General features: G+C 40.2%; 3 protein-coding genes and 1 long non-coding RNA gene across 5 annotated transcripts; 1 reads left to right on the forward strand and 3 right to left on the reverse strand.

Moving 5' to 3' along the window:
- Positions 1 to 535: 535 nt before the first annotated feature.
- LOC116916571 (general transcription factor 3C polypeptide 1) lies at positions 536 to 8,734 on the reverse strand. 2 transcript variants are annotated; one of them, XM_045169476.1, is made up of 27 exons: positions 8,584 to 8,734; positions 8,327 to 8,520; positions 8,124 to 8,266; positions 7,820 to 8,066; positions 7,639 to 7,761; positions 7,459 to 7,578; positions 7,353 to 7,392; positions 6,918 to 7,293; positions 6,688 to 6,856; positions 6,388 to 6,579; positions 6,205 to 6,326; positions 5,863 to 6,144; positions 5,580 to 5,808; positions 5,186 to 5,503; positions 4,954 to 5,105; positions 4,596 to 4,815; positions 4,204 to 4,528; positions 3,974 to 4,137; positions 3,573 to 3,859; positions 3,142 to 3,504; positions 2,915 to 3,081; positions 2,705 to 2,841; positions 1,448 to 2,646; positions 1,267 to 1,355; positions 1,092 to 1,195; positions 930 to 1,020; positions 536 to 847 (listed from the first exon to the last, which is right to left on the reverse strand). In XM_045169476.1, the coding sequence occupies exons 1-27, from the start codon at positions 8,660 to 8,662 to the stop codon at positions 699 to 701; spliced, it is 6,081 nt and encodes a 2,026-aa protein (XP_045025411.1). In that variant the 5' UTR covers positions 8,663 to 8,734; the 3' UTR covers positions 536 to 698. The 2 variants fall into 2 exon arrangements, with proteins under 2 accessions (XP_045025411.1, XP_045025410.1); XM_045169475.1 differs by having other exon boundaries at positions 2,705 to 2,844.
- Positions 8,735 to 8,998: 264 nt separating this feature from the next.
- On the reverse strand, positions 8,999 to 12,924 carry LOC116916574 (putative fatty acyl-CoA reductase CG5065). The gene is given in 10 exon segments (XM_045169477.1): positions 8,999 to 9,229; positions 9,293 to 9,304; positions 9,306 to 9,544; positions 9,606 to 9,722; positions 9,786 to 9,912; positions 9,990 to 10,295; positions 10,364 to 10,509; positions 10,619 to 10,867; positions 11,105 to 11,355; positions 12,670 to 12,924. Coding segments are annotated over 9 exon segments (1,518 nt in total). The 5' UTR covers positions 11,300 to 11,355; positions 12,670 to 12,924; the 3' UTR covers positions 8,999 to 9,102.
- Positions 12,925 to 14,127: 1,203 nt separating this feature from the next.
- LOC116916573 (serine/threonine-protein kinase/endoribonuclease IRE1) lies at positions 14,128 to 18,409 on the forward strand. Its single transcript, XM_032921833.2, is given in 11 exon segments — positions 14,128 to 15,059; positions 15,061 to 15,233; positions 15,314 to 15,585; positions 15,659 to 15,999; positions 16,066 to 16,283; positions 16,356 to 16,509; positions 16,571 to 16,811; positions 16,872 to 17,269; positions 17,326 to 17,511; positions 17,583 to 17,630; positions 17,632 to 18,409. Coding segments are annotated over 11 exon segments (3,303 nt in total). The 5' UTR covers positions 14,128 to 14,306; the 3' UTR covers positions 18,151 to 18,409.
- A 15-nt stretch (positions 18,410 to 18,424) lies between these two features.
- Positions 18,425 to 20,196, reverse strand: LOC116916576. Its single transcript, XR_004390689.2, has 2 exons — positions 19,131 to 20,196; positions 18,425 to 19,048 (listed from the first exon to the last, which is right to left on the reverse strand). It is a non-coding gene; the product is annotated as an uncharacterized LOC116916576 (long non-coding RNA).
- Between the last annotated feature and the right edge of the window lie 77 nt (positions 20,197 to 20,273).

Below are 20,273 nucleotides of genomic sequence, written 5' to 3' on the forward strand. Positions count from 1 at the left end.
ATCGAAAAATTCGCGAACAGCGGGAGCCATTGAGTGTAATCAGAGCATATACGGTTGCCGCGATTCAAGAGCAACTACAGCCCAACCCTATCGGGAACTTCCCGAACAGAGCGAGGGCCCCTAGTCTCTACTCGGAATTCTTATTGGATGATGACATGAATAACTAAATGGCAGCCTTTGCGTGCGTGGCGCAGGCAATTATAAGCTATTATTCAAAGCTGACCACCACGAAAAAATCACGGTCAGGCGAAGACCTTTTGCTTACCTAATGGCATAAAGTAATTATCTACACACGAAGTTCGCGAGAAACTTTCACGAGTCATTTCATCTTCCCGGCGTAGCGGGATCAAGGACAATTTTCGAGAACGATGTACATTTTGCGTAATGAATGGAACGTAATTACGAACAGCATGACCAACGACGTGTTCCCTTTTCATCCTCAATCACTTTCTTCTTTCTTTCATTTTAATTAATTTGTTCTTTTAATGATAGAAACAAGGACGAAAAAGGGTAACAAAGGGTTTATACATGGTGATGAGGGACGAATGACTGGCGTTTATTCAACAGGAAAATCCAATAGAGGAAATAAATGAAAAAGAACAGAAAAACTACATGGAATTCTTCTTGCATTCGGAGATTCTCTTGCCTCTCAAATTAACCATTTAAACAAATGTTTATTCGATAAACTAGAATGTCTTTTAGGTCTCCACGTTGTTGTGACAGCTGCATTTGGGGATGTAATCTTTCTCGTATTTTTTTTCGCCGATGAATTCACCCAGTCGAAGAATGGCTTCACTCTTCGGGTCAACATAGATGTCTTGATCCCTTGCAAATCTATCGAGAGGAACTTGAAACGGAAATCACCAAGTTATAATTGAAAATGTTTTGGGATAAAGGCATCAGATTGATCTACTTGAATAATAACTTACCGATTTCGAGTGTGGTGCGTGCAGCGAACAGTCCCGCTTTGCCCGTCTTCCTGATGCCATAGAATTCCACGCATCCAATTTTTTCCAATAGCTAATAATTCAAAGTAAATTCCCGGATAACATAATATAAAAATATCTCAATAGCTGTATGTGTTTCTATACCTCCAACAGTTCTCTAGTCTGAAACGGCTGTAGTGCTGGATGGAAACGCTCGGCCAACTGTCCCATGTTGGATCCAGGTTTTAAAAGCACATGAGAAAGTAGACCTAAAAAACGGACAACAGACAATTTAGGTATAAACAGAACTGCACAAAATAAATAGAACAAAATAATAAACCTCCAAGCAAGCGATCTAGAACACGTCGATTGAGGCCTCCGTCGATTTTGACCCACGGTTTGACCATTACTAAAAGGTCGACGCGATCACTGTTTAAGTGGACATGCGTTTAAATATTTACAACGAACAATAAACTTGTGAAAGGAAATCAAGTATTGAAACTAAAACATGGGCAACTTACTTTGATCCTAGGCTATCAACCGTGCGTGATTTCTTGGAAGAATGATGAAAAGACGGGAGCGTTCGCTTTCGACGGCCAGGGACTACCTCATTCGCAGATTCTGAAACGGTGCCAGCTGGAATAACTGATGTTGTTCCTTCATCTCGACTTTCTCCTGGTTGGCAAGTTTCCATTTCCTCTTCCATTTGGCTTTGCTGTTGGGACTCTCCTGCGTTTCCTTTAGTTTCAGCTGGCATCGAACTTGTTTCTTCTTTGCTGATTTCTTCCGACACTGAGATTTTCACTTCTTCTGTTTGAGCCTTTGGTTCAGATTTATCATCATTTTGCTTGGCTACCATGTGGGCGCTGTTAAACGGCTCCAGTTTTTCTTTTCCACTTCTCAGCAACCGAAATGATTTAATAACCCATGGATCGATATGCTGAATTGCAACAAACCGCTGGGCTACAACGCCGACTTTTTGTATAACACGACTGTCCACCATGAAAGAGATGTGTTGGTCCAACGTGCACGATGAATCGCTGAGGCTTCCTACTATATATGGCAGTTCTGAAACTACGATGCCCATTTCTTTCTTACTCGTAATCAACTGCAATACTCTGATGGCATCTTGTTTTACGGATTGGCTGAGCTTATGTTGATCATACAGATCCAAAAATGATTGCTCCGAAACAGTATCGGCGAAAGGAACGGTGGTAGGAATGGAATCAATAATCTCTTGCTTCTTCTTAGGACTTATGAACAGCCAACCCTCATGCTCAGATTCCGGTAAAATCACGTCGACGAATACTTTGCAAGAGTTAATGACGAAATGTTCCTGCTGGATGTGCGGCGCCGACTGACCAGGTAATTGAGAATCCTGCGTCATATCTTCGCGTAGCATGTGAAGACCAATTCGCGAGGCGGTCCGCATTATCAACTGATTTTGGGTTCTGTCCATGCTTAAGGTAGATACGCTTTCACTGCTTCCTCTAGTGCCAGTCGGAGCTTGGTTAGATTCTTCATTGTCCATAATCATTGTTGTACTCATTAGTTTTGGGATTGCGGCAACTGCATTGGATGCGGCGGCTGAAGTCATGCCTAATCGACGCCGTTGTATTTGTGCTCGATCTTCTTTGCTTGCGTTTTGGGCTGCAGCGTCGACATCTTTGACCCAGTTGTTGTAACGTTTAATCAGATTATCGAACTCTTCAGGATGGTCCTATGTTAACGTTTTTTTAACTAGATTTATCTTGAGTTATCAAGATAATATATGTTACCTTCAGTTTAGGATCAAAGATAATGATTTGTTCTGGAATGGTAAAGCGAAATCGAGCCATGCCAATAGCAAAAAGTGAGACTACCATAGCAGCATTTCCCCCCTCGTGAATGCGGCTGACTTCAACTCCGGACCAGTCTTCTAGCAAAGCCGAACATAACATAATATAAATCAGTAATCGAAGGTCGTATTTCCATTTTTAACGCGGTACCTTGGTTGTCTTGAGGAACTTTTTCCTTTTCAGCTATAATGGAACGTAGACGCTGGTAGGAACGATGGAAAACTGGGTACTGGTATCGCGAGAGGAAAAGATGGATGTATGTAATTGATAACTTATATGGAACTGCACTCAATGGCATCTCAGAAAACTTCTTATTCCTGAAAAAATACGAAATTTATTATCCTGTAACTTAAGCAACATTGCAATTTTTTTCTCACCTGACTAGAGAGCGTTTTCGCTGTGCGATCATCATATCATTTTTCATTTTGGCAAGAGTTGAGCGGACCAGATTATCAGGATACTGTTGATAAATGTTGAAAAGGTGAAAGCCCCAAGCTGTTTTGTCTTCCGTCGTGCACATTGAACTGTGAATAACGTTGTAGACCACATTGCAGTTTACGTCCACCACGTTGTTTACTTCCAAAATAGGTCGACGGTGTCGCAGATTTGCAAGCGAGTACGTCAACTCATACTGCTGGTGGAATTCTTCAATAGTATCAGGCAGTTTTAGGCCAGGTATAGCACTAGAATTTCCTCCTTGTGAATAGCGGGGTTTCAAGTACTCAAGCAGCTTTCGAAATCTACATCACAATTGAGTATACAAATCTAAATGCTTGTCTTAAAAAACGTTCATTACACAACTATGTACCTGGTAACGATCAGTTCCTCCGTCTTTTCGACCCCATGTTTTCGATCCTCCTTAGTTATTGGTCCTCCACCTGAAACCGCCTCAATTTCGGGATCCTGCTCAAGTTCTTGATAAGCGTTTACGACTTGGTACTCTGTGGTGGGGTTTCGCATCATGTAAGCTACTCGGCGTTGGCAAGCCCGTGAGGTCTTATTCCGAGATTCTGGGTAAGTTTCATGGAGACAATCACGTACAACAATGAAGGGTACGCTATGGCGTAAACTTCCGTGGATGTATGTACCAGCGACCTACAGGAAAGTTTTTAAAGAATCAATTCAGTCTGTTTCGGTTTGATTGCCTGCCCCTCAGTGAATTAGTTGCTAAAAGCAGTAAAAACAGCTTATATGCATTTATCTACGTACTTTACACATGAGAAGGAAGCTGTCCTCCATGGCTGACCACGTTACTCGTAATCGACGCATCAGAAGCAAAGCTTGCCTGTCCTTTTCATCGTAATAAGGCCGTCGTGGACCCTTTTGCTTACGAGGTTTGACTACTCTGGTCTTTGACGCAGGTTTGGTGGAGACTGAAAATGAAAATTAACCGGATAATAAACAATTCCTGAATGCCGCAAGGAATAATAAGGGAATACCTCTTGTCTTCTTCGGACCAACTTTTGACCAACCGACAGTCGGAGAAGATTTTTTACTATCATGTCGCTTTCTTTTTTGACCTCTGGTAGGATTTGCGTTGTCCACCAATGTTACGGGAATTGTTAAATTTGTTCCATCTTGCGTGGTGCACTGAGTAAATCGAATAGCGTTGTCTCTTAAACTGGCAAGGCGGCCCGGAGCGGCGGCTAGGTTGGAAGTTTTCGTTTGCGGTGATTTGTCTGCTTTACCTCCAGTTCCTGTTTTCTTGACTTGCAATTCCAACCTGTTGATCATCGTCGTCGCCTTGTTGTATGTCCAGTTTCTCTGAAAAAACGCATAACCAGTTTTTAACCAAAAATTTTTTTACTTATGAATGTAATATTTGTTGTACTTTCAAGTGTGCGAAAAAGGCAGAATCAAACCCTGCAGCGCCCAGATGATCGCCAGGGACTTCTCCTGTATCTAAAAGCGGCGCTTCGTGTGGCTCACGCATTCGCATTGCTTCAATCATGGCGGGTTTCTTTCTTAACATTTCTAGAGTTATGCTTTGCCCGGCTACCGTGCTGACACTGCCTAACAGAGTGTTGGAACAAATGGTCCAAACTTCGTACCTGTTGTGCGATGGAGGCAAAGTGGTACCAATCATTAGAAGAAAAATGCAAGGACTAGGCTTTGGTAGAGAAATTTCAGCATAGCAGCTATGACAGAATTATGTCTCTTATTATAAGCAATTAAATTTAGTGCATTACCAGTATTTTTCCACGTCTTCCATAGATTCAAAAATAAAAGTTTTCTTCTCATATTCCATGTCACGTGTAATATGATGATATCCAGGGTTAGAGGTAGTTGTATCCATTATAGTGGTTTTCCGGTTCAAGTAAATGAAGACTTGATCTTTTTCCTTTTTATCCAATACAAGAAATGCTATCAGTATTAGCATATCTAGCAGAAATTAAATAAACAGCTAGCTGTATACGTTACCTTAAGGCTATGTGGACCAAATTGCGCAAGTCCGAGATAAACCATATTTGTGATGATTTCGTGGACACTAAAAATATACTTCCGAGCATAAATAAGACCTTGCCGTATATCCATTGGTAGGTGTTTAAGTAGCACGTATTGTTTAATCGGATGTTTGAGATAGGTTTCGAGCCCCTCAATTTGATAGGTGATGTTAACCACTTTCAGGAAAATTGAAAGAGGTAATCGTAAAAGTATGTCGCAAAGAAAAGACCATCCGGAAGGCCATCCGCTGTGTGCCGGCAGAGGTTCGATGAACGTCTGCCAACCTAATTTAGTCTTTAAAGATGACAACGAAAAAATTGTGTTAGGATGCAACACAGGAATACATAACGTATCTATCGCTTTATGATACCTTGTAAATATCTGGAAGATTTTCAAATGCTTCATCGTCTACGCCCTCAAGAATGGGGTTTTCATTTCTGAGCGCTTCCCTCGCCTGAGCTTGATCACTGAACAATTCACCATCGTATCCATACACGAGATAATATAAGAGGGTATGGATTTCTTTCACGCGGATGCACTTAGGCTCAGTGCCGTACACTCGTCCACTGTTGGTGGCGTGAACAACTTTGAAAGGAAAACTAAAAAAACATATGAAACATAAAATGAAGATGGGAGATCACTGCAGCTACTACCTTTTCGTTCCTTGGCCTTGGCCTTTAAGCAATTGTTCTTTGACCTGTTTGACACTGTCACACAGAGATGGATCCAACTGAACTGACGTATCATTAAATTCCAGTTTTTCATTCTTCAATTGGGACTTTTCAGGTTTCGCAGAAGTCGAACGACTATATTTATGTTTAGATAAACAAAAAAGTTTCATCTTGGCTTGGTCGATTGCCGAACGAATAACACTGTTGTTTTGATCAACACCAGGTTGGCAGATGAAATTGAGAGCACGCTCACGATCGCCACACCTTCAAGTAAAAAAAAAATCAAAAATGATGAAATAACTAACAAGGAAAAACTGATTATACCGAAGAACTATTCGCATATTCTTCAGCTGCCCTTCATTTGATAAGCGGGCTAGCAATCGTTTTAGAGATCGTCTGTCCATTCGAGCATCAACACCTTCTTTAGCCTCTTCAGCTGTAACTAGCTGTAAATGAATATTTAGATTTCTATTAAAATCAACAAAAAAATTCGAAAATGCGGCATACCCTAAGTAAAACACCAATCTCTTCTATCACCAAATGCTGGCGAATGGCTTCCAGAATAATATTTACTCGTCTTAGGCTACGATGTGTTAAATCGGAAATTGTTTCGCCTTCAGCTAAAATTCCTCGTGGGACGTTTGGTCGAAATAGTCCATCATCCTCCGCGACCTCTTCTTCCCTCAAAGTGACATCTTTCTGCATAAATAAATTTAAAAATTGTATCCATATACTAGTAGTTGAGCTACGCATGGCAAATTGATGGCTATCATACGAATCCTTTTACTTTTTTTTATATTTTTTTACCTCCAATTGTACATTTGTAGACGATGCTAAGGATGGGGTTGAAGTTGTTGTTTGATTGTAATCGGTAACAGATTCATTGCCGACTTGCATTAGTCCTTTAATTTTTTGCTGCTCTTGTTCGAACTGTGCTCTGATAGCATTGGCACCAAAATGATTTTTCGAAACATACCTATAAATTAAACAGAAATTAAACGAGACTCCACAATAGGCAGATGTTTTTTTCATCTTACAAAAAAACACGATTTTTCTTCACTTCCTTTACAACACAGTGTACCATCATAAGACGAGACAGTACACGGATAGTTGAACGTGCATCAAGCTGACTGAGGCCAAGTTGCTCAGCTAAAGCTCCTTGTGTCAATCCTTCGGATCCACTTGCTTCCACGAATGCATAAGCTTGTTGTACAATCGAATGATGGTGTCGTTGGATGACGGCATTCGACAAAATTCCAGAAGACGAACTTTCTTCTTCACCTTCGCTGTAAAGAGACCCGTCATCTGGAGGAGCTTCATCCCCTTGAAATAGAGCCTCAGGATCGATGCTTGGATCGATTAGCCGGACAACTTTTACTTGTTTTTCATTGTCACAATTCCGCATTTTCCAATCTTTGAACAGTAATTCTGTTGGTATTACAATGTGCTATTGATTGTATTACAATTAATACCCTTTATCGTAGCGTCCGGGAAATAAAATCGATAAGGTACCTTGGAAATGCAAAAAACGATAAAGATGTAAAATAAATTCATCGCTAACTAGAGAAGGTAATTTACTGATTCCACTACTGCATATTGTCGCATTTCACTTGCCGCAAGAATTTTTTTAAGCTGAAGAGAAGTGCTTAGCTTGGTTCTTATCGTTGGATAATCAAGCATATAATGAGGAGGAGAATCCTATACAATGCAAATGTTATCAGATTTTGTATCCGCATATTGCAGTATTTTAACAATTACCTTTAGAATCTGTATGAGACGCTTGATCAAATAAAGTAATTTGGGTAGTCTTAGGCTGTAGAATCGTGATAAATGAAGAAGTGTTCCAAGTACATTTCGATTGCTGACTCTCATTGAAATAGGCTAGGAAAGATATTTTAAGAACATAAAACTGAATTGTAAATTTAGCAGTTCAACCTACCTGTTTCACAATGAGACCATCTGCTAACAACCTCTTTCTGAAGTAAAAGGCAGATTTTGGTGGAATATTCAATCGGCTGAGACCATATCTCCCCTGAGTTACATCTCCATGTTCCCTTGACCTACCAATTCTTTCTAGCATGATGTAGGAGTTAATTGCAAGAGTTTCCAAAACACCAGTTTGAACTCCAGCCAAGGCAACATTTCTTGCTGCTTGGCAAGCCACTAAAACAAGCTGTTCACCATATCTATAAAGGGAAAAATTGTGAAAATGAGGTAATTAAGAACACATTACTGATTTGTACTTTGAGACTGATTCTTCCAAACTAAGAGTTTTTGCTTCTGGAGTGATATTTTTCCTTGTGTTGTATGTGGCACATGATCCTCGTATTCCATTTACTTTGTCCTCAACAGCGGCAACAGGATAAATGTCTTCAGGAAGAGTTTCCTACAATCATTAAACAAGGAATGAGGGAAAGTTTTGCATATTTGAAACCAATTGTCTCACAGGTTCACAAATGATTTCAAGTTCTGGATCCAGGTTGTCATATCGATTATAGTCTATCAATAAAGGCCTGGGAACCGCCAACTTGAACATTTCAACAGCATCATTTTTACAAATAATTTTCCAGATGAAGCGTTTAGATTGATCATCTAAGGCAATGGGGAAATTCTTTCGCTTAGTTAATCGGATCCACAGTGCTGCAAGAAATCGTTAAAAAAAGTTGTCATTTCGGAAAAAAACTATCTTGAATTAATACAAACTGGAAATAGTCAGTCCTTCGAGTCCTTCTAGAGCAATTTCGTCTAATATGCATCCCGGAATGTTTTCTGGAAATTCCATTTCTAAAATGTAAAAACCAAAATACTGATCAACAGTTGCTTCGTCTGCAACTAGACAGCACAACTACAGCGATGCCAGTTCTACGGGGGGGAGTCTTTTTTCATTGATCAAATACGAAATACCAATGCAATTATGCAATCAATCATCTTTAATTCTTTATCAATCATCATCATTCATCACATCATCAGATATTCGTTGAGGTTGGCCAATTTTTATCATAAAATCCCGGTTTATGAAATTTTTTTATTGGTGACTACCCGGGTAGGAAGTGGCAGTTCAGGCGTTTTTTGTAATCAATTAATTTTAAGTTGTATTGAACATACAAATTAGGCTGTCTTCATTTAAGTTAAATTTATTTTCAAAACGGGTATGAGGCAACATTTACAATGAGCTTACGTATGTTATTAGCACTTTGCTGTTTATTTGTATACAAATTAGTTCTACAAATCACTTATTGCAATGGCTCGCCCGCGCAGAAGGAACTTGAAAAAATTGAAAACAGCTGAAAACCCGAGGATGGAAGCTGCAAAAAAGACCATGTGTACGCAGTTCCGTAGTAAATACAACCTAAATGTATATTAAGAGGAGTTAGACACAGCAAACTCGTAAAAAGACTGTTCGTAAATATACTTTGTCACATTTTTTTGCTTCTGGTAGAGTACTGATGTCATCCTTGAGAATAAATCGACGAATTCCCAAAATGTAGGTCTCGAAGTACGCGTGCCAGTTAATTTCACGAACATTAAAGTAAAATGTTTGACGATCTCTCGCTGACAATGTTGACCAAATCCCATCCGAGTTCTTACTTACGAATTTCCACTGTTTACTAAAGAAAAAATCGAACGCGGATAGTGCGCGAAAAGCTTTTTTGTACAAGCGAACCTATTAAAAGAAAGTAAAGTTCATTTTAAAAAACTTGTCGAAAGAATTGTACGTTATTTACCCTGTTTGCACGCTGGCCCATAAATCTAGCATAACAGTCAACTAAAACGGCGGGCATAATATGATAGAGGAGAACATTGAGCTGATAGTACCAGTTCTTATTTGTGATCTCCGATGTCTAGATGTCAAACATTTTAAATGAATTATGCGGTACAAGTATATGAAACATAATTAGACGTACCGGATACCAGAGCATATCTTTAGTTGGATATTTTCTCCAGGCGAACGTAGTAAAGGTCTCAAACTGGCCAAAAGTTATAGGATTGTCGTAACTGGTCGAACTAAAGTAGACTGATGAATTCGCTGGTCTTTTAGATACAACAAGTTAAAGAGTTCAGCAAAATTTTGTCAAACCTTGACAACACTAAACTACATGGATTCTTACCGATGCGTGGCTGTATGCCAGGCTACTGCAATCATAAGGTTGATTGATAAATCGACAGGAATAAGGTCAGTAATCAGGTCAGGACTCTCAGCTTTAAATACTCGAATAAATCCCTTTCCTCCACCAGCAATCAATCCTGTTGGACCATTTAAGTTATCTATCCAGCCAGGAAAAGGCTCTCTAAGAGCTGCGGTGACAATTGACGGTCGCACTATTGCTAGCGGAACGGTACCACATTCCTTTTCCAAAATTTGTTCTGCTAACTTTTTGGTGTAGGTATAGGTGTTTGGATATGGGCCAACAAGTCTATTTGACAAAGTTTATCGTAATCTCTTGAATATGATAGAAACGGTTTCTTGAAGTTTCATACGTACTCTTTGGTAATGCCATTAAGAAGTGAAGCATCGGCCTCGTCGATGAATTCGGCTAATTTAACTGGATCCATCGCAGATGGATAGATGACCTCGTCAATTTCTGGTCGGTCGACGACACTGAAGGCCGTCGAGACGTGGACAAAGGCCTAGGGCACAATGATCAAGGATGACGGTTTTAGAAATTTTTCAAACGAGCCACAGAATGACCGTTTGATATGGAAATAATAAAGCAGTCAGGTGTTGTAGATTATTTACCTCCAGATGTTTCATCTTGCGGCAAATATTGAGAAGGTACCTAGGGCCTTTGACGTTCATTTGAAGGGCATCCTTGAGCTCTTCATCAAACCTTACTGTTGCGGCCAAATTAAAGACTATAGAAACATTTTCAATGAGCAAATTCAAATCCGATGGCGATAACCCAAAGCCTTCTCGAGTCACGTCTCCTGTTACGGCCACAATTTTCTCGAGCATATTCGATTGCTCTCTTCGGAGTGAATCAAATACCTACAAATTTATTTTGTTATTACTGTGTGTCTACAACTTCTGTTCAGTTAGCTTCATCTAGAATTCGAATGCAAGTATGCTAGAGTAATTTATTTAAGAAAATTGTAATGAAAGTAACGTTTTCATTTATCCGCTTCCGGGACCACATCACATTGAAAGCAAAAGTGTAGAATCCTTCTTTATAATCGACATCTCTACAGAACTAGTAAAAGCAAGTTAGAGATAATTTTTAGTTACCTCATTGCTTATAAGTTCCTTTATGCGAACAGTAACTTCTTTACCCTTGGATGGTCTCATCAAAACATAGACGCGGTTGATACCTGGACATGATCGTAGCAATTTTTCCACAAGAACTTTCCCCATAAATCCTGTTGCACCAGTGATAAAAATTGAGCGATCTTCGTAAAACTTGACGATGTTAGATTCGGCCATTTCAATGTTTTTGTTTGGCTGGAACACTTAGATATTCTCGCGCGTACGTTGCGTACCTACGAAGGGCAAAAAGTCACTGCAACTAGAATCTGGCAAAACCTAGAGAATAAAAATAATATAAACCATCTACGAAAACGGCCAGCTGTGCACGTATCAACGATAAGCACACACTTCACCGCTCAATTACGTATTCGGACGTAAAAGGTGCGTCAAAGGACGCACGTTTTATTCACGAGGTTGTGAACGTGTGCGGAATTGTTAATTTTCATTTTAAAGACTACGTGTAATATTCGTTTATAACATGGTTGTGGTAAAGTAACAGACGGGCTGAAGGTAGTATAGTTTCAATTGAGTTTGTTATGTATACAATGTGTTTGAAATTCCACCTTATTTGGCTTCTTTCCATAACTTATTGGAGATGACCATTAACTTAAGCGGGAAAATCCCTATCTGTGTCTTTTAAATGTAAGGCAGCAGTTGTATTCTGCTTTTCTAAGAGGCAGCTAGGGTATGTGTATTTCCAACATTTCATAAGCTGGTAATATACACTAAAATCGTTGGTGTGGAAAAAACGCCCTTCTATAAATTTTCTTAGCGGTAATAGTGTGAAAGAATAGGGGACTTTTTTTCCCCAGTTACAACAACATCCTGTGATCTACGGATGTGGTCTGGCCGGTAAGGTGCTTTACAGGGTTTAAAAGGGAGTTACCCTTCTTTTTCTACGAACGTAATCATGCAAGATGACGCCAAAAATGGGATGTTACACTCGGTTACACTCAATGCTTTTCAAGGTTTTCGTGATTAAAAATTTTTAAATAAAAACATCGCGTCATGACTTGCACAGAACGTATTTGCTCTTTGCCGTAAATGCTACACCCCTTGAAATTTCCACTAGTTTTCGTTTTCTCTGTACTTGGTCCCGAAACAGCTGTTCCAAGGAAGCTGTTCGTGTCACTGTTTACGCCTGTTCTCAGCAGGCACAACGCACACTTAATACACCCCCTTGACAATAAATTAAAGTTCGCTGAACTAACAGGTTTTCCATGGTTTTTCTAAACATAAAAACAGAAAACTTCTGATTTATAAGCCATCCATGTTTTCGACTACTAACCAAATGTCATCCTCAGAGAGAAGTTATTGTTAACGCCCGCATTTACCGCAATAAAGTAAACGTATGAAACCATTAAATCCCAACAGGAATTTAGTGCAGAAAAACGTTTAAAAGAAAATGTAAAGGTAATATTCATTTATCAGACAGATCACATGGCGGAAGCAAACCGTTGGTTGTCCTGACAAAGCGGCAAATATAAAACTTTGATACCACGCACGCGTTGAAGCACAAAAAAGTTTCGAAATTTACAACTGTCTACCTGCGTATAAAAATAATCCTTTCCTTCTTCCAGCAACGAATGTATTGTAGACACAACGGTAGATCACGAACACATTGTATTCGTGTAGATACAGAGAGATAATAGCCGTACCACTGAATGAATTGCACTGAATTGAAAAAGTCGAGCACAGCATATGAATCGGTGGAGACGACGAGGGGGGCGGTGTCAGGTAGCCGTCGGCATTCGACCGATTAAATTCTAGCCAATCAAGTTCCAAGACGTTTTCTGGACGAAGTTTGAAGGGCACGTAGCATCCTTCTAGAATTACACGCATTCTGTTGTATATTTACTGTTTATATATTTATTTTTATATATATTTTTACTAGCTGTTAGTAGACGTTTCAGTTACCGCATCAGAGCAACCAGATATAACCAGAAAAAAGGGAATTATGGGCGAACCACAATGGTGAAATTTTTATTTCTAATGTATCTTGGAGAAACGCTGGGATAAGCAACACGAACCCTGCGGTGTCATATGCGAGGGAAGGGTGATCATTTCCTTATGCACCACCGTAAAAACAGAAGAAAAGGGAAAGACAAGAAAAAATATCTAAAACTACGCAGATAAAAAATACTGGAAGTTGGGGAAGAACGACAGCCCTTTTTTCTATGGCTCGAGTTCGACATTTGCATAGGAATCAAGTGCGCAAGCTAAAACGTGCAATTTCCATCCCAGTTTGAGGGTCTGATTTCTTAACGCTATACGCTATACGCACTAACGCTTTAAAAGTGTTTCGCTAGAGCTATGATCTCATAGAACCCGCAAAAGTATTAAACCATGAGAACGACATTAAACAATTGGACGGTTGCAACTTCGGTGCGGATGCCATGGCAACACTTTGTGGCCTTCAAGCCTTCCGATTCCTAGACTCACGTAATAGCTATGTTTTTGATTGTGAAAGCGATATGCGAAATTCATGTGTTACCTTCCTTCTGGATGAAGTCGAAATCTTAACTGAAAATTCTGGTCAGCCATAAAGTTCAAGTTGAATCTAAGGGTCGATCTACCGTTTATTGACCTTCGCGGAACTTTTTTTTGTGTGAAAAAGTAGTCTCAACGACCCACGATGGTCAGTTTTTGTTAAACCACAAGGTATTCCTTTTAGGAATAGAAAGTCTCTAGAGAAAAGATAAAAGCTGAAGCTTTTCTCCAAGTCTTTCCCCACATCGTCCGAAACTAACGCTTGATTGTCGAGCAAAGGCTGTTCGACTGACAGTTGGCATAAATCTGGAGAAAGGAATATGCTACGGCGGAAGCAAATCCAGAACCATATTCTCAAGGTTTGAGCTCTATGGTTCATTTACCAATATAGTTTTAAAATCGCGGTACTCAAATTTCCTGGTGGAACGAAAAGTACGTCCACGCCATCTTATGGACAAGGAGGCTCCTTGTGTTTTAGAAGAAGCATTGGCCGTTAGATGGCTTAAATCCAAAACATTTCCCAATTAAATGACGACATGACTGACAACACGTAGAAACACATGAATAGTTAAGTTATCGCTCTCTGTTACTGTAGCCACTTTGCGCAAGTTTATTGGTCCTGTCCTGGCAATCAAGTTGGTAAACAGATTTGCGATCGGGTGTAGTGCTCCATGTCCGAATACACAACAAAGATATGGCTCGTTGGGAATTGTTTTGGTTCGTTTCGTTCATTGTTTACCACCATTACCAAGTGAGTTGTGAGAACCAAAGTGGGCGGCTCTTGGAAGAAGATCCCATAGATACTCCACGAGAAATCGTAGGATCAAAATTCATACGGGACGATCTTTTGGTGTTAGTGTCAACATTGGAAGGGAACCTAATAGCAATTAACAAACGAACTGGAGTTGTGAAGTGGATGTTGGAAGATGAACCTGTCATCAAACTCTCTAAAGAACTCTCGAAATCATTTAATCTGTTACCTGATCCAAAAGATGGCTCCCTTTACATGTTGGGAAATAGTGGTGCAGAAGCCTTAACAAAGTTACCATTTACCATTCCAGAACTTGTTTCAGCTAGTCCATCTCAAAGTAGTGATGGAATGTTGTACATGGGAAAAAAGTTAGACACATGGTTTGTTATTGATCAACTTACTGGAGAAAAACAGGAAGTTTTAAGTTTTCAGGGCTTGGAAGCTGCTTGTCCCCGCAATAAACCCTTGGGGCCTTCCATTTTTATAGGAAGGACAGAGTATTCTTTGATTTTATTGGACAGTAGGACTAAGGAAAGACACTGGAATGTAACATACTTTGATTACACATCATCAACTCTTGGACAACAAGATCCCCAGGAATATGACCTGGCTCATTTTACCACCAGTTCAACAGGAAAAATTCTTACTCTAGATAGACACTCTGGGGACTTGCTTTGGCAAAACGACTTTAATAGTCCCAATAGTGGGGATGTATAGCTTAATTCATGACGTTTCAAACCCGTATGACAGTATTGGGCTCATGCCGATACCTTTCACCAGTCTCTCGACAGACACTTTAAAAAACCTTGCATCGAAGCTCAGAGAAACGTCAGAACAGGAACGGCGAATTACAGAGGACACCAAACTTTTGTAAGATCTCCAGACAAAAATACAGGTTTCCGGAAAAATTATACTGCATATTAGTCTAATTTTTTTCGAATTTTTAACAGCCAGGCCTTATACATTGGGCAATATAAACATGGCTTGTATGCCTTTCCATCACTGGTAGACGACCGCACCACGTTTGTCGCTTCACAAACTGGACGACTTCTTCTAGAGGGACCAGATCGGTCCACCGAAGCGACCGAAACATCATCTGGTACCTCACCTACAGTCAAAAGTCCTATAAGCGTCAATCTCCGATTGCCATCTGACATGAAAATCGGTTGGGCAGATCACGACAACACATTCAACAACCCCAAAGCACCTATAACGCTTTTCGGTAGAATGCCACTTGAACACACACACAAAAACAGCCTGAAATTCAGGCTTAAATATTTCTATTTATTTTACAGGACATTACAAAGTTCCGGAATCTGGGCGATTGAATCCTGCATTGCAGATAGCGGAAGAAGACCAAGCGAAAAGTGATCCTGATCCTACTGATGGGAAGCGTACTGACGGAGAAGGAGTTGACGAAGATACGGCGCTTCCCAGTCTATTTGGATTTAGTGTGTTATATGGACTTGCAGCATTTGCTCCTATCCTTGTCGTATTCGCATTTTCTCTTGGCGCGTTTAAACGAAGCGTTTGGAAATCCTTTGAAAAGGAAAGCCAACGAGACGCGTCATTCAGCCAAAAGCGAGAGAACATTCAATTCTCGACAGCAGTGGAACTAAAAAATGGCTTTGTTCAGGTATTGTGACATAGATTTTATTTTCTCAACTAGTTGAATTGGATATTAATCCTCATATTTCTGCAGGTTGGAAAGATGTTATTCAACCCGGCAGAGATCTTAGGAAAAGGTTGCGATGGAACTTTCGTTTATAAGGGGCTATACGACAGTCGTGATGTCGCAGTCAAGCGGCTGTTGCCCGAATGTTTTATGGTAGCAGATCGAGAAGTAGCTCTCCTTCGCGAATCAGATGCTCATCCGAACGTTATTCGCTATTTTTGCACGGAACAGGATAGGCAATTCAAGTAAGATTGTCTTTGTGGAAAGTATTTATTTGTATACTTTCATTTCACACTGTACCGCGAACACGTTTAAAGGTACATAGCGCTGGAATTGTGCGAAGCCACGTTGCAAGACTACGTAGAGGGACGCTATGCTTCTATACCCATTGATGGGGTTACTATCCTCCGGCATGCTACGGCAGGATTGGCACACTTGCATTCTCTTGATATCGTTCATAGGGACATCAAGGTTGTAATCTTCAGATCTTCCATCTTAGTGTTGTGATTAGTCAACTTTCCTCGTTTTCTAGCCTCCAAACGTTCTGATTTCTACCCCCAACGCTAAAGGAGAAATTCGAGCCATGATTTCTGATTTTGGGTTGTGCAAAAAACTGAAAATTGGTCGAATGTCGTTCTCAAGGCGGTCTGGTGTCGCTGGCACGGAAGGTTGGATTGCACCAGAAATGATGATAGAAGAAAATGCTAAACGAACTACCTGTGCCGTCGATATTTTCTCCTTGGGTTTAGTCTTTTTCTACGTTTTATCCAAAGGTTTGTGGCCTGTCGTTGTAGTTCAAAGCGAGTTACTTAACGATTTAATTCTTCTGGAAGGTAAACATCCTTTTGGCGACGTGCTACGAAGGCAAGCCAATATTCTCGGTGGCGATTATGATTTGAGTATTCTTCTCTCCAACGTTTCGGCGCATACGCTAATTGAAAAGATGCTCAGCACAGACCCGTTGGAACGCCCGCCGGCTAGGGCAATTCTCAAGCATCCGATTTTCTGGGCAAAAGAGAAAGTTTTGGCCTTCTTTCAAGACGTGTCTGACCGCGTAGAAAAGGACTCGACGGAAAGTGCCGTTTTGCAAAGTTTAGAACGAGCAGCGCATGACGTAGTTCGTGGTAGTTGGAGAACCCATCTAGAGGATGTCGTAATGGAGGATCTACGGAGGCATCGTACGTATCAAGGAAGGTCAGTCAGAGACCTGTTGCGAGCTTTGCGAAATAAGGTACATACTTGCTAAGAGAGTAGCATTACATGTCATGACTTTCGAAATTCTTATAGAAAAACCATTACCGCGAAGTATCCGAAGAAGTCCGAAGAGTTATGGGTCGGAATCCAGAGGAGTACTGTGACTATTGGACCAGTCGATTTCCTAAACTTCTGATGCACTCTTGGTACGCAATGCATTGCGTAAAAAACGAGCATATTTTCTCCCGCTATTACGACAAACAGTATGATTTCATTCAGGTAATTTGACCTTTGTGTGAAACTTGAAAAATAGCAAATAAGGGAGACGCGGGATTCAAATTTTTACATAGAAATACATCGTCTGGCCAACTCCAAAGCCGAAAACCGACTTCCATCTGGGCTTTGGAGACCGCATTCCCCGTGTACGACCCATTGTTTCCTAAGCTGAAATTGCTACCTGAGCCACCTGTCGCTACTAAAGTGGAAGACGACGAAAATGTCCCTGAAAGCTGGGATATTGAGATAGAGGAGCCAGAAAACGCAGATACTCCATGCAAAGAAACAGAGAGTGCTGGCACGGCTGATACCGAGGAAGTTAAAGAAGCTCAGTTATCGCTTACTAAACAAGAGACGCATATGTCTACGAATTTGATAGCAGCTGACGAAGCTCCTTTACATGAAAATGACACTGATGACAATATTGTGTTAAGTCCTGGTGGACAATGGGGATTGTTCAACGATCGCACAAGTAACGTTTTGCGGGCTCAAGGTAGGGAGGCCACGGACTTTGCACCTCGAGTCGCTGCATGGAGCTTACCTACACGTAGCCAACAATGGGAATTCAGCGAAATTACTCATCATGGCAGGAAAAAGCAAAAGTCACTTCATCGAAGGAAGAATAAGAAAGTAGGTGAATAAAATTTGTTTGACCAATAAAATTTATTACTTTTCACAAAGTTATGATGGACGTTACCACGTTCAACTGTGCAGCCTTATCTTTTACTTGATTTTCTTTTGGGAGATTGTTTTGTTATGGAGTTATGGGGTAAAACATTTGGGGTATGTCGCTTTCATCACTGTCTCTCTTACAATCGTTATGGTTAATTCTCAAAAAGTGCTGAACGGAGCGATGCCAAACTTTGTTTTAATAATAAATGATTATATTCTTATCAATCAAGTTTTGGTTGCCGTACAATTTGTTAATTTTTGTATTGATATTGTGTTGGTATAGATAATCAGACAAGACAGACATACTTGGATAGCAATAAGAAGCATCGCAAATATTTAGTTAAATCTATTGATTGATTCAATCAAAGGTTTGTGAGGTTTTGGCTAGCAATATGTACCAGAATTGTTGGCTCACGCGCGTTTCTGTAGCGCTCCAGAACTGCAGAAAACTTCTTTCTACTTGGTCACCAGAATGTTGACTAAGACTTTGAGCTTTTCAAATATTCCGTAGACCTAAACTATCCAAACTTTGTTTACGGTTCACTTTGTTGGTTAAACACGGGTTCACTTCCAAACTTGCATCTGTTTGTTAATAGATTTTGGAAAGTAGGATCTATTCATTGTGTACTTGTTAAAGTAAGAAGGAAAGCTTGTTATCGTCAAACGAGGATTCGGGTCAATAATAGGCTTGTGTGACTTTCTTATCGAGACCGATAACTGTTCAGGTAGAGTCGTTGAACTTTTTGATGGAAGTGGTCGCTAACATTCAAATATTTGAAAACCCTCCTAGTAAATTTTGTCCAACTTTAGCCGAAATAAAGCAAGATTATATACCGTATAACAAGTCTCTTTTGTGGTAGGCATCGACCTTTGGGGGAGTAATAACAGGGAAATCCCGAATAAGCCATAAGCAGTTGCATTTAGTAGAACATCCTGTATGTATTATATACCTTTCTCTGCTATCAAAGAAAATCTTAACGTTGACTTTCTCCGTACCTATCGCGAAGTGTTTTCCCATGATGTCATCTGAGAGCTTTACTGCGTCATTTTTAGGTATGCAGGAGAATGTTTTACACCTAGACGTTTACTGTGGAAACTTGCTGACGAATAGTTACTTTAGAATACGTTTAGAAATCTTCTTCTTCAGGTGCAAACTTTCTCTCCCTTTTCATTCCCCGACGACGTAATAAATCACATTGAAAGTTTTGTTGCGAATAATATGAGGCCGCGAAGACAAATCAGAGACATGACTAGTTGCTGTAACGTTCGTAACCGGATGACACTTATGCAATTTAATAACACAGCAAAGTCTCCACCACAGATTGCTTTGTCGTCGCTGTCGTAAAGCAAAATTTGAAAGAGAGATTCTTGCCCGTGGGCTACGTTTTTAGAAGTCCCATCCGCCCAATTTGGCTTCAGTATCTTACATGTGCCCAGCACTGCCCCATGCATTATTTATTTACCTTTTTTTCCCCACATATTTATGGAATTGGGTCTGTAGGTTCGTAAAAAAACCAGAAACAAAAACATTTTTGGTTGTTATTTTGTTGTCCTGCCATAGAAACACACAGATAGATTGCCATTACGCAATTTTTCTACAGTTTGATGCTCGTGCATGGTACTGACCGGTACTGACGACGTGAACTTTTACTGAGTGAATGATTGTTTCTGCTTCGAATGAGACTGCTTCACGCCTCGCAGTTTAATAGCGCATGAGAAAAAAAATGATTATCTTATATGTATATAACCAGTTTGTATACACATTCTTTTTTAATTCATGGATGATTCGGCGGTTTAGCAAGTATGTGGTCAAAGAAAAAAATATACTTACCTTGAGCCTTGACATCAACACCTTGGCCATGTCTACAAACAATGATAGAAAAAAAAAAAAAAGATACTTTCACTTCGACTGCGTACTCCGCCCCGATTTCCAGCCGTATCCCTTTAGCTTTTTATTTGATTTTTCTAGAAAAAAAAAGGAGGAAACACCAAGAGATATCACCGTCATAAAACCAACATGCGCTAGACACGCGTGCCCCTCCACTCCCGAAAAATACTATACAGAGATTTTTGTCGGGCTAGGACTGCCTCTA

The sequence above is a fragment of the Daphnia magna genome, linkage group LG2, assembly GCF_020631705.1.
Source record: "Daphnia magna isolate NIES linkage group LG2, ASM2063170v1.1, whole genome shotgun sequence".
Lineage (NCBI taxonomy): Eukaryota > Metazoa > Arthropoda > Branchiopoda > Diplostraca > Daphniidae > Daphnia > Daphnia magna.